Below are 15,052 nucleotides of genomic sequence, written 5' to 3'. Positions count from 1 at the left end.
ACTAAGATATTCAAATCTTAAACATGAAGTCTACCAAATGGAAGAAAAAAATTAGAACCTGGCTTCCATCACCATGAACAGAAACCTTCATGCAAGATAGAAAAATTTAACCCACATTTCAAACATAATCTCCTAAGATGTATAATATATCAACAATCAATATTAAAAGAAAAGTTGCATTTGGTAACCAAACTTGATCCACAGACCTAAGTGAGATGGTGACACCAATTTTTAGCTTGAAAAAGTGGCAGGAAGTTACTACTGGGATTAGTCTAAAAATTTTGATACATCATACTTGCATCTTCTTCTTCCTCTATGAGCTTCTACCTGAACCACCATCTTTGTGCCATTGAAAGAGGAGTGTTGAGGAACCGGGCATAACGGTCGATGAGCGGGGTAACGACCCTCCCGATATTGGACCACGCACTTCGATGATACCCAGAAGTGACAGGAGCGTGATACATGAGCTTTAGCAGCTGTTGGAAATTGTCCAGAACATAAAAGTGAGTCATCCAACTCTATTCTCTTAGATTACAAAAACAAAATAAAAAACGTTTCAACAAGAGAAAGAGAAACGCCCAGAAAGATCATATTAGAAACTACATAATATCTAATTGTGCTGTTACAAATCCAAAAAAGATATTCTTGAATTTATGATTTCAAAGAGCTATGGTTGTCAATGGAAGTTCAAATTCTCTAATCTTGAAAACAATATTTTATTATTCGATCTAATTCTTACAGCAGAATCCGTCGTCCTTGTCCATTTATTAGTCAAACTTGCTACTTAAGAGAAAAGTAGGGGGAGAGAGAGAGAGGTAAAGGATTCGTAACCAGGGAAAAAAAGTGGCAGAATTTTGGGTTGAATTGTCATTTATCTTGCAGTTAATATCCCCTCTATTTTGAATGGAATTCGTCTTGTACTGTGTCCTAATTAATTTGTGAGCCTGAATATGCTAACGATAAAAATAAAAACACACCTGCCAGTACATGAATGTATGTAAGAAGTTGCGTTGCCACCTGCAGAACAAAAGTTTGAATAGATAATTGAAGTGAAAAGACTATTAGAAATTTTAAACAGAAAATAAAAGGGCCAAAAGGAACTAAAAACTGACGAGAGCAAAGAGATGATTAGAATGAAGCCAAGTCCAATCTCAGCCTGCGATGATAGAATGCTGAGAGTAGTTGAATTTGACTCCACCCATACACAAGGATCTTCCAAATATTTCCTGCAACAAATTAGAGAAAGGATAAGAAACTTGCACAGAGGAAACTTGATATGCTGTGACCTTGAGCGATAAAGCAAGCAAGCAAACAGATTTTATGCTCATATCTATACTTCCTACATGGAGACAGGAGAGCTCATCACTTGATTTCTACTCTCTAGAACGCGTTAGGAATCTCACCTTCCAAAATTGAAATGAAAGAACTTTTATCAGATTTATTCTCACAGTTTGATATCTCTTTTCAGTCCACTAAAAAATTCTCCTCTCTTTTTTTGGAGAGTACACCATTTGGTTTCTCCTCAGTCATACTGCTTGTTTAATATGATCTTTGGGTAACGGCTTCTGTAGGCGTTTTTCAGGACAAAACACTAATTCCAGGAAGTGTCAGCAAATTAGGGGCAAACAACTATCCTAAAATCGGTGAAATGAAGCAGTATAACCTTCTCAATAAGCAAGCAACTGGGCACCTCCCCCCTCCCCCAAAAGCTAAAATGGAAAAAATAAAATAAAGAATGTGAAGGTTTTGAACACATGCAGTCTTGATTGAAAGCACAGAGACTGTAGAAATTTTAAAGAAAAAAAAATAGCTATAATTACGAAATGGCAACCTCGAAATGTCTTTGATGAACTATACAATCAAAATTTTGGGAGAAACCATCACAATCAAAATTCAAGTGGACATATTTCACACAATAAATAAATAGATTCAATTGAAAAATAGAAAACATGCTACCTGTATAAGGATGAACGCGTAAAATTACGCCTAAGGAACTTTGCAACATGTTCAAGAGCCCGGCACAGGATAGGAATTAAAGCAACTGCATTAACATTTAAAATTTTTAAAAAGCTTACTGCAAGTAAATATGAAAAAGGTAAAATAATCATATGGACAAAATCATGTATCAATAAATGAATACTTGTTTAGTGATAAACAGATAAATAAGTAAACAAAACTCGATTAGCAAAGCTATGCTTACATTTAAGACAAATATTTGAAGTCACAAAGGTGATACAGTAAGTGAAGTGAATGAAATCTTTTGTAGCAAATATGGACTGGAAATAAACTTTCAACGCTTGCAAATTCCATGCTCTGGGCTTCTGCAAAAAAATTAAAAATTAAAAAAAAAAAAAGAAAATATAGAGAAAATGGCATGAACATAAAGGGTCTGTTTTCTTTCTCTTCTTCTCTCTTTTTATTTTTTTAATGAAAAACCAAACATTTTCTTATTCCTTTTTCTTCTTTTATAGGGAGAAACCAAACATTTTCGTAGAATGGGAATGGGGCCGTTAAGTTAGAATGGAGAACTTACCCCATACACCGAGTACAAAGAATATAAAGAGGAACAAGTTGTGCCCATAAAAGAAAGCCTATATGCCCTCTGCGACAGATTCTTGGGTATTAGGGGAAAAATTGCCAGCACTGCCACAATAAACACCTGCAGAAGGAAAGCATATTAACTTTAAAGGATGGAACCCAAATCGAAAATTCATAAAAAAATTCAGAAGCCGAACAGAGAGATCCATAACTTCTCGATCAGAGCCACTACTAAAGACAAACAATAGATTTTTATGAAAATACCCTTAGTACATGACTTCCATGTTCAGTTTCAATAGAATTTTCATAACTTTTCTAAGAAATGTTTTTCTGGAGGTTTCAAGTTTCCGCAACAGAAAAGCAGCCTATGGACAATGGTCCCAAATAGCCTAAAAACTCGATGACAGAAATCTGCCATAGATGAACCCTCCATAAATAAATTAATCCTCCAGGAGATAACAAAGTCAAATAGAATGTTTTTTTATTCCGGTTCCAAAAAAAAACAGTTGAAAATCAAAATCAAGGTAAATAAAAAAAATAAAATAAAAACAGGACTTCAATCAATAGAGAAAACCTGATTGTAAATCTTGGAGAAAAATTAGGGTACTGTAAAACGAGAATTTACAGAGTTGACACATGATGTACATCTTACTCTTCATATTTTTGGAATTGAAGTGCATAACAAGCGCAAACAAGCAGACACAAACAGAGTACAGTTTTGATAAGGAAGTGGATAGCTCCACAAACCGAAGGAAAGAAAAGCATTTTAGATACAAATAGGGTATGATGGTATGTACAAGCTTTTCTGAACAACACTTGTAAAGAACTATATTTCATCTGTCGGAAATGATGAAATATTTGTAATCAAAAGTTCATACAAGCCTCCATAAAATCAGCAACCCGAAATAAAAACAAAACAAAATAAGACCATGATACGACTTTGTGTATGTAGTAGCCCTTGAACATTGTGGATATACCAACTTTGCAAGATCATGTAAGCGTGAACTAAAATAACCGTACCCATGCATTGACAGAGAACTGAATTGTTTGTCGATCCCAGCGTAACGGAGTTGGATTAGAATCTGCGCCTGCAGATGTACCTGAGGGTAAATTCAACATGAACATTAAAAAATATCTAGAACTTGATGTCCATCATTAAAAATAAAGAAACAAAACGTCTACCCGAGCTACGTGGTCGACTCCGATCATTTGTAGTAGGGGGCGGCGCAGAAGATGTTGCTGAAGGTCTAGACGACTGGGTCGAACTACTAGAAGACATTGCCTCTACCACAAGTTCGGGATCCTGTTTCATGAAACCAAGTAAGGCGAATTTAAAAGAAATGCAAGAAGACACTTGAATTCTCAGTAGCCACCAAATAGCGCAAATTCTACAAAACCGATCAAATCAAACTAAAAAGAAAACACCCCATTTCTTGTCTCTTAGGAAACCAGTCTAAAATTTCAACTAATTGACCCTCGCATCCTCTCTGAACTCCAAGAACCAGTCTACATGAAATCCCAAAATTCACAAGAGACAATTCTGGAAAACAAAAGAACCCCACCCCCATAAAGAATTACCGACGACGGAGTTCAAAATTGAAGAAAAACATGGATACCCAAATCGATAAGGATTAAAAGGGAGATGACCCACGATGTAGCGCTGGAAGAACTTGCGCTTGTAGTGGTCAACAACGTCGGGGCGAGAAGCCATGTGGGGAGGGATGAGAATGTTGGACCAGTAATCGGCCCATCTTGGATCGTTCTCGTAGTCGTATGCTGCCGCCGCAGCTTTCTTGAGGCGCTGTGGATCCTGTGTTTGCTCTACCATTTTTGTGAGCTCTACTCGCAGTATCTCTCTGCCGTTCTACTTGTTGTGGAAACTGGAAAGTAGTTTCTCTCGGCGAGAAAGTAGAGAGAAATGATGCGCCGATAAGTACTTTCCACAAGCTGATGATGCTCAACGACGTTTACCACGAAGGATAGATTCGCTAACAAAAAACGACGTCGTTTTCGAAATTGTCTAAATTAAAATTTTCAAATATTTAATACCTTTTTCTAGAGTTTAATATCATTTTGGTCCGAGTTCTTTTTTGTTTTTCGATTTTATTCATTTTGGTTCATGTAATTTTAACTCTGGTCGGTTTTTGTACTTTTAAAATATATGTTTTGATATTACATTTAAAATACGGTCAATTTAGTCTTTATTTGTAATATTTTAACACAAAAAAAATTATATGCACCGGAGATTCTTTATTACGAATTCATAGCTCCATTCTAATACGTTTAGTGAATCATGTTAATATTATTATTGAAATAAATTGGATAAAAATGAAAATGAATCGATTGAAATTTTCATTTTTTTTTCTTTACCAAAATAGACATTTTGACGTCAAAATAAAATGAAAGTTGAACATATTGAAACCAAAATAGGTATATTTTATAAATATTTATTTAAATTACTATTATTGTTATATTTAACTTTTTTACCATTAAATCAATTAACAAAATGCTAACACAGTAGGTACAAATTTCTGTTTAATTTGTGTTAAAATGGCATTTAGGACAATGTATCCTCTCTTTGAAGTAATGTATTTTAAGCAAATTAATTATTTACATATATTTTAAACTATGGTTTTTAATCATCTCAAAAGTAACAAACTTAGAATTATTAAAAAAAAAAGTAACAAACTTAGAACAAAACATAGCAATATTAGCAAGTAACAAAAAAAAAGTACAAAGAATAGTGTAATTTGTAAAAAGTGTACAAAGAATAGTGTACATCTGCAGTTACTTTACTCCTCAAAATTGGAAATACAAGAAATGGTGTAGCATTATAAAATATCAACCCCAAATTGTAGAGAATACAAAAAATAACAAGCTTTATTTTCATGGCAAAACCTTGTTAGCAATGAGGGAAACAAGAACAGGAAGAAAATTTGAGACGGGAAGATTTGGGCAGAGATTTACAAAGATTTGAAATGGTAGGCCCTGATTCCAGTTCCAGCTGCAAGATCTGCAAGAGAATGTAGAATAATTTAACTTCATACATGTATTAGATGTTCCATTGCCGAGATGGGTTAATGGGCGCCGAGGGACTTTGATCTCTGGATTCTCTACTCCAACTACTTTGACTCTGACTTCGACTTCGACTTCGATCTCGATCGGAGTACGCAAGACTGTAATCTTGACTGCCAAAAGCCATTCTCTGAAATAGTCTGATCTGGGCAGAATGTTCTGCTGAGTCAAGCACTCCACTTTGCCCAGGTTTCACCCCATTTGCAAGATCTGACATTTCATCTAAAGAATCTAGAGCTCTCACCACCTGGTGGAAGAACAGTTCATCTTCATCTTAGTTTTTTATTTTTTCCCCCTAAGTTGGGATATGTCTATGTAGGAGATTTTCCATTTAGTTGGAACTTTTATGTATGATATGAAGATTGCTAACCTGACTCATTCTTGGCCTTTTTACGGCTGAATGACGAACGCAAGCAGCGGCTGCTTCAATCATCCGAAACATTTCTCGGTCGACATAATTGTTGTCCAGCCTTGGATCCACCAGTTCTTCAAAATTCTCATCCTCAAGGGCTTGTGCAAGCAACGGTCGAGCCTGCAGTATTAATAACAGTTTATGTACAGATGAATTTGAAAGCCAACAGGATCCAGAAATAAGGATGGTTCACAGTAAAGTGGCAAAATAAGAGTAAAATCATAGTCTCATTCTTTCAGTGAAGAACAATTACAGCCTAGATATTAGAGTGCCAGAATATATCGGTTTTTCGAGCCCCCAAGGGCAGTCCTGTTGGCAAGGGCTTAGAGGTCCCAAGTTCGTATCCTTAAAGTCTCCCAAGTTCGGTTGTGGGTGCCCTTGGATATGTGGGACAAAGGTCCAAATCCCAGGTTATCAAAAAAAAAAAGAGAAAAATTTCACCACGTTCCATTTTCAGATACAGTAAGGTCAAACCGCCTTGTTGTTTCTTGTTTTTGGCAATTGAAATTCTTCAAATGTTGCATAAAAACATTTGAAGGTACTTTCTCATAAGTAAAAACATAATCAAGTCACATGATTCATTTGATTCTTCAAAAGAACTTATTAATATTATGAGTTACTTTGCCTGAACCAAAATTTTAAATTCTTTTCTCATGTCATATTGAGACAGATCATGAACTATCAATCAAAAGAAAAAGTTAAAAGAGACATTTTCAGTTTTTCTTATGTCTTTACTTTCAGGTTCCCAACCAAAACATAATTCAATGGAGACAATTAAAAACGGACTAAGGTCTTGAAAGTTTGACAATTTAACATTCTGAAGGTCAAATACCACTTTCAATCTTTTTTCTTCTAAGAAGCAAAGATAGACTATAGATACACGAGTTTTCGAGGGGACTAAAACTTTACAAGCATCTTGCATGGTTATATAGGAAGAAAGAAGTTAAGATAGAAAGGGCTTACCCATTCAACTAAGCTCTCATCCCCTAGAGGCTGAGAAGAATCGACAGGCTTGCGACCAGTAATTAGCTCCAAAAGAACAACCCCATAGGAGAAAACATCAGATTTATCCGTCAATTTCCCACTTGTTGCATATTCTGGAGCCATGTATCTGAAGATTACAGAGTAATTTTTACATATAGGAACAAGAACATAAAAATGCAGATTGCATTGAGAAATAAAATTATAACTAAACAGGCCGTTTGTAGTTCTTGAAGTAAAAAAGCAGAGAAACCACAGATGCAAGGCTATATTATTGACATTGCACTTTGGATTCAATTAAATGCTTCAGATGCAGACATGCCATTGAAGTCCATCCTAGGTTGAGGCTGGCTATGTTGAATATTTTGATATTGAATTTGGACATTTTTTCTCTATTTGATTTTGTAGCTAAGTTTGGGTATCTCCATTTTCGTCACTTGGGTTTGGATGTTTTGTTGATTGAATTTTGTGTGACTTATTAGTTGATTATTGGGTAATTTTCAAATTTGGTTTTGAAGATATATTAATTTTATCACTTGTTAAGTTTGAGGTTCATGTTCAATTAGATGAAATTGAAGGTTCAAAATTAAAACCGACTCGGGTACTAAATACAAGGTATGAATAAAGTATTCCCTCCAGAAAAGCTTTTACCAGGTAAGGTAAGGAAACGTACACCAGCACTGAAGTACATAGAGCACAGCCATCATGAAAAGAGAGAGTGCATATGTATAGCAACTTGCTACCGAGAAAATGAAACATAAGCACTTTCAGTGACGTACCCAAAAGTTCCCATAACACGGGTTGTTACATGTGTATGTGAATCCAATGCTAATTTAGCAAGCCCAAAATCTGCAACCTGTTAGTGGAAGCATATAACAGATAAGTTAGGAAGCCATTGGCCACACCAGCCATGATCTTATGTTAAATCAATCTATGATTGTTATGACCAAGTAAAAGCCTTTCCAGCACAAGAAATAAATGACATAACCATTCCATCAGAATTTCTGAAGCATATATTGCCAAAGCATAATATGATTTGTTGGGGCAGACGCAGATGGTGTGTTGTTATAAATATATATTCATTGTGAAGATATGAAAAAGTACAAAGAGGAGAGTAGCATCAAAACCCCCCAAGAACCTCAGGACTTATAAGAAGCTGCTTGAACTAGTATTAGGTACACCTGAGTTATGATTACCGAAAAGCTTGAGAGAGCGTCAAGTAGAAGCAAGGAAAGTACAGTTCAAAAGAATTCTAGCAATTACCTGAGCTTCAAAGTTGATATCGAGCAGAATGTTAGACGATTTAATATCCCTGTGAATAATGCGCGGATGGCCTGGTAAGAATCATCCAAATATTGAGAGGGACAATGAAAGGATACTTAGAAAAGCAAAAGCAGAAATCAAGTGTATAGAGAAAAGATTGAAGGTTACTAAAATATAACTAGATTTTATTATTATTATTATTATTATTATTATTATTATTATTATTATTATTATTATTATTATTTTAACAGGAAACAGACTTTTTATTAAATATATGAAAAGGAAGAAAAATGTTCAAAGATACAAACTTCCTAAAGGAAGAGAAGAAAAAAGAAAAAGTAACCACCAAGTAACAAAGACCACCAATTGCAAACTATCGAACAACATCGAAAAGACAAAAGACAAAAGCCAAAAGAATAACTAGATTTTATTATAAAGGAAGCATCATAACAATGGAAGTATAATGAGAATGAAGAATCAATGAAATGGCATGTATAGGAAGCAGAAGCACCAACAACAACAAGATTGAGCATCATAGATGTCGATGTGTCATTTGTTAAATATGCTTTATCAACAATTTCCAAAGGGAGGAACTTACAATCTTCATGAAGGTAAGCAATTCCACGGGCAGCACCAGCAGCAATTTGAACACGTGTGGCCCAAGCCAAAACTGGCCTGTTCTCACCTGAAATTAAGAATTTCCGTAGGTATTATTATTAATATCTAAATGACAGTATTATGCAGCAAATTATGTAGAAAAAAATTGAAAAGCACCACAATGGGCATGGAAACATTCACCATTATGAGATTAAAAATCAAGATGGAAAATTCTCAAGAAATATTTATGAAGTGCAATACAACTGAAAGAGAACAAAATGGAAATTTAAAATAAACCTACTTTCAAGATTAAATAAATAATATCTATGCTGCATGCTTATAAGAAGTACTTCTTACTGTGCAGATGGTAATGAAGGGTATTGTTTGGAACATAATCGTAGACAAGCAATCTTTGATGATCGGAGATACAAAAACCGACCAGGGAAACCAGATGTCGATGATGTACTCGGCTAATAATCTCAACTTCTGCTCTGAACTCTCGTTCTCCCTGTCCACCACCAACTTTAAGTTGTTTAACAGCTACGTCCCTTCCATCTGCAAGGGTGCCTTTGTACACACAACCAAATCCACCTTCCCCCAAAAGATTCTTCGACGAAAACCCACCTGTTGCCTGGACTAGCTCTTCATAAGTAAACCATCTTGAATTACCTACTCCACCTCCATCTGATGATGAATACTTGAAATCACTATCAGTACGACTTCCTACCATAGGGGCTGAAAAAGGGGGCCTTAAGAAAAGGGAATCTGGAGAATATATGAATATTCATTAGTATCCAAAATATTATGGCACCATTCCAAATGAAATCTCCATGTATTCTAAATGAAAATAAATAAATAAATAAAATCCCTAGCTTCAGTTTCCAAGATAATTGATGTTGAGGGTGCCAAGTAGCTCAGCCAAGTATAATCGACTTGTGTAGTCAACAAGTTGAAATATTAAACTCCCAGATGTAAACGCTGAACCAAACACACACAATAACTAATTTTTCTGAATAGAACATCTGGAATGATATCAAATCTACTTTTATGGATGATCGATCCATGGACAGGTTCAAAATTTTAGGTAGGGATGGAATCATATCCTTGGAACTTTAATTGGACTATAAATTGAAAACTTTAGTTAATATATAAATTCCAATGAAAACCGCAAATGAAATCAAGACAAAAGGTTGATACTGCCATCTAGTATTTTCCATCCTCAATAACTCTGTCAACCACAGATCCAAATTAGTTGTTTTTCTTCTTAAATTTCTAATCTATAGCAATGAAGAATATTGCCTAAATTTTAAATTGGCTTAAATTAGTAGGAAAAAAAAAAAAAAAGTTGCATATCATTAATGCAAACATGAGCTCCCTATCACGAAATAACCAAACAAGCATCCCTCAATAGCTATCTACCCATACAATTTTTTTTTTCTCAACACCCTTTACATTATATTCAGAAAAAAAAAAAATTATCAACCATTATCAAAATAAAGTACAGTTATGATTCAGAGCTCAAATACAGTACCTGAGTTTTGGGAGGAAAAAGGAGAAGGCATGGTGTAGGGGATATTCTTCTTTCTTCTCTTTCGTTTCTGAACAAACCACATGGCCATGATAACAAGACTCAGCACTAGAACACCAATCACGCTGCCAACTGCCACAGATGTTTCAGTGCTTAAACCCCCTTTAGCTGTGGCTGTGGTTGAGCCATTTGCTGTAACATTGGTACCATTGCTTGTTGCAATTGGTCTATCTGGTATAATAGGAGATGTTGTAGGAGTAGTAGGACTTTCACCAGATGAATTAGTTGGAGATCCAGGAACAGTAACTGGAGGAGGAGCAGATGATGAAGGGACTGGAGGAGAAGGTGATGGTAATGTGGATCTTGGTGGAGGGGCATCAACTGAAGGTGGAGACTGAGAAGGAGAAGGAGGAGAAAGCTTGGGGGATGGAGGAGATAGTTTAGGTGATTCACCTGTTGGTGAAGGTGGTGTTGGGACGTTAGCTGGTGGCGGTGGAGAAGGTGAAATTGTATCAGGGGGAGGGGGAGAGGGAGTTGAAGATGGAGGTCTAGGATGGGATTGAGGAGGTGGAGAACCATCTGCTCGTGGTGGTGGTGTTGATAGATCAGGAGGGGGAGGTGAAGCTTCAGGAGGAGGAGGGGCAGTGGATTGCTCTGGAGGAGGTGGTGATGTCGTTGAAGGTGGTGGCGGAGAGGATGATGTTGAAGGAGGCGGAGGCGAAGGTGGGATAGCAGCTGGGGGAGGAGGGGAGGATGCTGGTGGTGCAGGTGGTGATGAGGTCAATGGTGGAGGAGAGAGTGGAGGAGCAAGAGGAGGAGCATCGGGAACTGCTGGTGGTGACTGAGGAGATGGGGCTGAAGGATTAGAAGGTGTTGAAGGAGGTTCAGCATTCTGATTAGGCTCAGAAGATGTAGGAGATGAGGGAGTGAGTGAAGACTCCGCCGGAGGAGAGGGAGAAGGTGGAGAAAAAACTGTCGAATCCGGTGGATTCTCCGGAGGAGAAATACTTGGAGAAGGTGAAGCCATATTCCAATCCACAGACCCTCAAAAAGTACAAAATCCGGCACTACACTTCCATTCCCGATTTGAAAATCAGTGGACACATAAAGCTCACAAAGTAACCTTGAAACCACATAGAACACTCCTCAGCAAAAATCAATCACGAGTGTCTCTCAATCAGTCAATGTATCACCAATCTCATCTAAATCCTCCCAGATTCACAAAGAATGCGCAACAAACACTGATTAAGTAAGCTCTATATAGAAGAAACTTCAAAGAAACTAAAAATCCAACCAAAACCCCATCCCAAAACTTCCCAGTCAACAGAACTCAACCCATAAAAACGAAAGAAGCTCAAATCTATCAGATCAACGAGCAGTTTCAGCAGAAGCAGAAAAACCCAATGCTGAAATCAACAAAATGCAGCAAACCCAGATCAGTAAATGGGCAGAAACTGAGAACAGAGGCTCCTACCTTGGGCTGAAGCGACGAAAATTTGGCTCCGGCGACCAAGTCTTGCAGGTGGGAAATGGAATCTCTCTCAAGTCCACTCGGTTCCTCGAAAAATATCCTTCCGTGGATAATAGTGCGGGTGGTTTTACGTAAACGTGGGGGCGACTTGGAGCCAATCTTCAGCTCGCACATGCAGAGCCCAGAGGCCAATTAACGAGTAAAAGCATTGTAATTAAACCAAATCAAAAACTCTGTTTTCAGTATCACCACTGTTCAACTATTTGTCTGTTGCTACTGATTTCATTTCTTTCTTCATTTTACTCTTGCCTTTTCTACTCATTCTTTAGCACAAACCAACAAAAGTTGTCACTTTATCGACAAATTTGCTGGATTACTTCTCTTTTACCTTTTTTTTAAGAAACAACAATCATAATTGTTCTGGGTTAAACACTGTTCTAAAATCAGTCTTTCAACAAGTTTTTTTTTTTTTTTTTTTTTTGTAAATTTGAATTTTCACCTCCAAATCTGAGATATATATTTTTTCAAAAATAATAATAATTTATTCATAAAAATAAATTTTGAAATAGTCTTTCCATTTTAAGTTAACGGTTTTTAAAATACTTTTGTATTGAAGAACTATTTGGCAAAATGTATTTTGGAAATGCAAGAAATTTAATAACAGTTGCCAATAAGTTCACTTTACTTAATTGAGAAGTAATTTTTAATTTCTTTGGATGCAAAAATTTGAAAATAATATATATATGTATGTATGTATTATTGAATATTTGAATGCAAAGATAGAAAGACAAATAAATCAAACCAAGCTGTGATGGATTTGGAGCTATCTGTTCAACCAACTTCTCTCTAATTAAAGAAAATAAATTAACATTATTAATTAATTTAATTGTTTTTATTGTTACTTATTTAAAATATTTATCACTGAGATCTTATGGCCAATGACATTTTATTTAAATATTGTAATGTTTTGTTCAGCTGCCACTGGAAATATATGGTTTTCTTGCAGTACTAAGCAAAAATAATAATAATAAATAATAAATAACTTAATTTTATTTACTTATTTATTCTTATGTCCATTGCTTGAAGCAACATATTTCTCAACTTTTTCTAGTTGATTTTTAATCTTTATCTTTAGCTTAATCGTGCATTTTTTAAATTGGGTTGATTTTCGGATCGATGCAGGTGATTTATTATAAACTTTGTTCATAATACAAATTTTATCCTCTTACTTGTTTTAAAATATTGAATTGAAACTATATTATAATTTTAACAAATTTAATAATAAGTTCAGGATGTGTTAGCTCAACATAATTTTTTTTTTCGAGAAATACACGATTGATTTTATTTGTTTTATAAAATGCATAATAAATATTTTTAAATTAATAAATAAAATGTAACAGTTTTGAATATTTAATTTAAAAAACATAATACTATTTTTTCCAAGAATTTGACAACATAATTATCTTTAAAAAAATTTTGTTTATTACAATAAAAATAATAATAATAATGCTTGATAAGCAAAAAAATTAAAAATAAAAATTGATTTTTCATTAGAATAAATAAATAAATAAAATCGTTATCAAACATATTTTTATCTATTTAAGATAATTGAGAGTTGTACCAATAAAAGTGCCAAAAAATGGAGCTAGTCTTAGAGACAGAACATGGCCACTATATATTTGACCAAATTCATTTAAATATTAAGAATCAATATTGACCCAAATATGTTTGATTTTAGTATTCATAAAATAAACTTCAATTAATGCTACAATAAACTAGTGTTTTCCCCCCCTTTTTAGTTCTAACAAATGTGGGGAGGAGATTTATTTCAAATTATAGATTCATATTTTCTTTAATATTATTTTTTAGTTTCTATATTTTTGACTCTGGTCTATTTCACTCCTGTAATTTTGAAAGGTTGGTTTTAGTTTATATACTTTTAAAAATAAATTGTTTTGTCCATTTTATTTTATTTTATCAATGTTTATTCCATCATAATTCAACATGATCCTACACTCAATATGTTTTTTTGAAAATATAGTCATAACTTTATATTAAAGAGTTTTCGTCGCTGTATATATAATTTATGACAAAATTTTGCAAATAGTGATTAAAATGTTCATTTTTTAAAAGTACAGTGACCAAAATAAATATTTTGAAAGTACATAGATTATACACAAACTAAAATAAACATTTTTAAAAATATAAATACCAAAATGAACAAAAATTGAAACTACAAATATCAAAAGTCTTTCGAACCTGTATATATATTATTCGTGGAAGGAAAAATCAAAATGAAAGGACGAGCTGAAAATGTCAAAAGGTAGTAGTGGGAGTGTGGACCATGACAAAACTATATATCAACTTTGATATTTATTTTGGACAACTAAGTTTTGAACTTTTAAACTTTAACAATGGTGACATTGAAAGAGAAAGACGTAGTATCAAGATATAATCGACGAACTTTAATGAATATATATTAGATATTTTTAGATTTGATCATATATGAACAACACGTTCGGCTGTTCAATGTATTAATAAACAATAATTCAATGATATATAAATCTTCCATTAATAAGTTTATGGACTTAACAGAAAATTTTTAATATAGCAAGAGTAAGTGAAAGAAATTTAAAAAGGTTAATAATAAGAAAAAAGAGTAGGGACTATTTTGAATATTTAGCCTAAATATCAAATGTTTGGATTTTAATATATATATATTAAATTTTTAGTTTAATTCCAGATAAAAACTATTTTGGTTTAGGCTCAAATTTTTAACACATTAATAATATTATTTAAAATGAGATTTTATGAACCAAATTGAAATGTAAACCAAAAAATATTTTAGTTAAAATAGCATGCTGCCATATAAATATGTTTATCAAATAATGATAGTTTTTTTTTTTTTTAAGTTTCACAGAGCTAAATTATGTAAGATTCCTTTCTATCTTTATATCTAGTTTCAATTTTATCAACTCTTAAAATTTTTCATTTGAATTTCAAATTTGTAATTTATAAAAAAAGAAAAACTTTATTTAATGAAATTAATATTAAAATACTAGAATTTAATTAAAATTTATATGTATAGACAAAATTGTATCAGGCTAAAGTATACCAAGTTGATTTCAACTCTCTTTTTAAATTAATCTATTATTTCTTTTTAATGATAAATGTTTGTATTTGTTAT

The 15,052-nt window shown here is 33.8% G+C and overlaps 2 protein-coding genes across 3 annotated transcripts; both read right to left on the bottom strand.

The window, feature by feature from the left end:
* Positions 1-97: 97 nt before the first annotated feature.
* On the bottom strand, positions 98-4,490 carry LOC111006687 (uncharacterized). 2 transcript variants are annotated; one of them, XM_022278745.2, is made up of 9 exons: positions 4,190-4,490; positions 3,721-3,841; positions 3,559-3,626; positions 2,534-2,659; positions 2,201-2,321; positions 1,957-2,041; positions 1,113-1,226; positions 978-1,017; positions 98-476 (listed from the first exon to the last, which is right to left on the bottom strand). In XM_022278745.2, exons 1-9 carry the CDS (start codon positions 4,364-4,366, stop codon positions 324-326), a joined length of 1,005 nt encoding a protein of 334 aa, XP_022134437.1. In that variant the 5' UTR covers positions 4,367-4,490; the 3' UTR covers positions 98-323. The 2 variants fall into 2 exon arrangements, with proteins under 2 accessions (XP_022134437.1, XP_022134436.1); XM_022278744.2 differs by having other exon boundaries at positions 3,559-3,638; positions 4,190-4,489.
* A 780-nt stretch (positions 4,491-5,270) lies between these two features.
* Positions 5,271-12,058, bottom strand: PERK8 (Protein kinase superfamily protein). The gene is made up of 9 exons (XM_088122339.1): positions 11,869-12,058; positions 10,398-11,517; positions 9,224-9,631; positions 8,868-8,954; positions 8,270-8,340; positions 7,786-7,862; positions 6,989-7,136; positions 5,984-6,145; positions 5,271-5,860 (listed from the first exon to the last, which is right to left on the bottom strand). The coding sequence occupies exons 2-9, from the start codon at positions 11,419-11,421 to the stop codon at positions 5,591-5,593; spliced, it is 2,247 nt and encodes a 748-aa protein (XP_087978465.1). The 5' UTR covers positions 11,422-11,517; positions 11,869-12,058; the 3' UTR covers positions 5,271-5,590.
* Positions 12,059-15,052: the final 2,994 nt, after the last annotated feature.

This window comes from Momordica charantia (assembly GCF_013281855.1).
Source record: "Momordica charantia cultivar OHB3-1 chromosome 4 unlocalized genomic scaffold, Mcharantia_2.0 BLBB01000004.1, whole genome shotgun sequence".
NCBI lineage: Eukaryota > Viridiplantae > Streptophyta > Magnoliopsida > Cucurbitales > Cucurbitaceae > Momordica > Momordica charantia.
This window is presented reverse-complemented; position numbering and strand designations above follow the sequence as displayed.

What these genes read in the sequence shown, in the direction of transcription:
- LOC111006687 (XM_022278744.2), bottom strand. Translation starts at nt 4,366, where the DNA reads ATGGTAGAGCAAACACAGGATCCACAGCGCCTCAAGAAAGCTGCGGCG. An exon ending in AGTTCTTCCAGCGCTACATC is followed by an intron (nt 3,842 to 4,189) that starts GTGGGTCATCTC and finishes TTCATGAAACAG; the next exon opens with GATCCCGAACTTGTGGTAGA. An exon ending in GAGTCGACCACGTAGCTCGG is followed by an intron (nt 3,639 to 3,720) that starts GTAGACGTTTTG and finishes ATTTACCCTCAG; the next exon opens with GTACATCTGCAGGCGCAGAT.
- PERK8 (XM_088122339.1), bottom strand. Translation starts at nt 11,421, where the DNA reads ATGGCTTCACCTTCTCCAAGTATTTCTCCTCCGGAGAATCCACCGGAT. An exon ending in CCTTCATTACCATCTGCACA is followed by an intron (nt 8,955 to 9,223) that starts GTAAGAAGTACT and finishes TCTTAATTTCAG; the next exon opens with GTGAGAACAGGCCAGTTTTG. An exon ending in TGCTTACCTTCATGAAGATT is followed by an intron (nt 8,341 to 8,867) that starts GTAAGTTCCTCC and finishes GATTCTTACCAG; the next exon opens with GCCATCCGCGCATTATTCAC.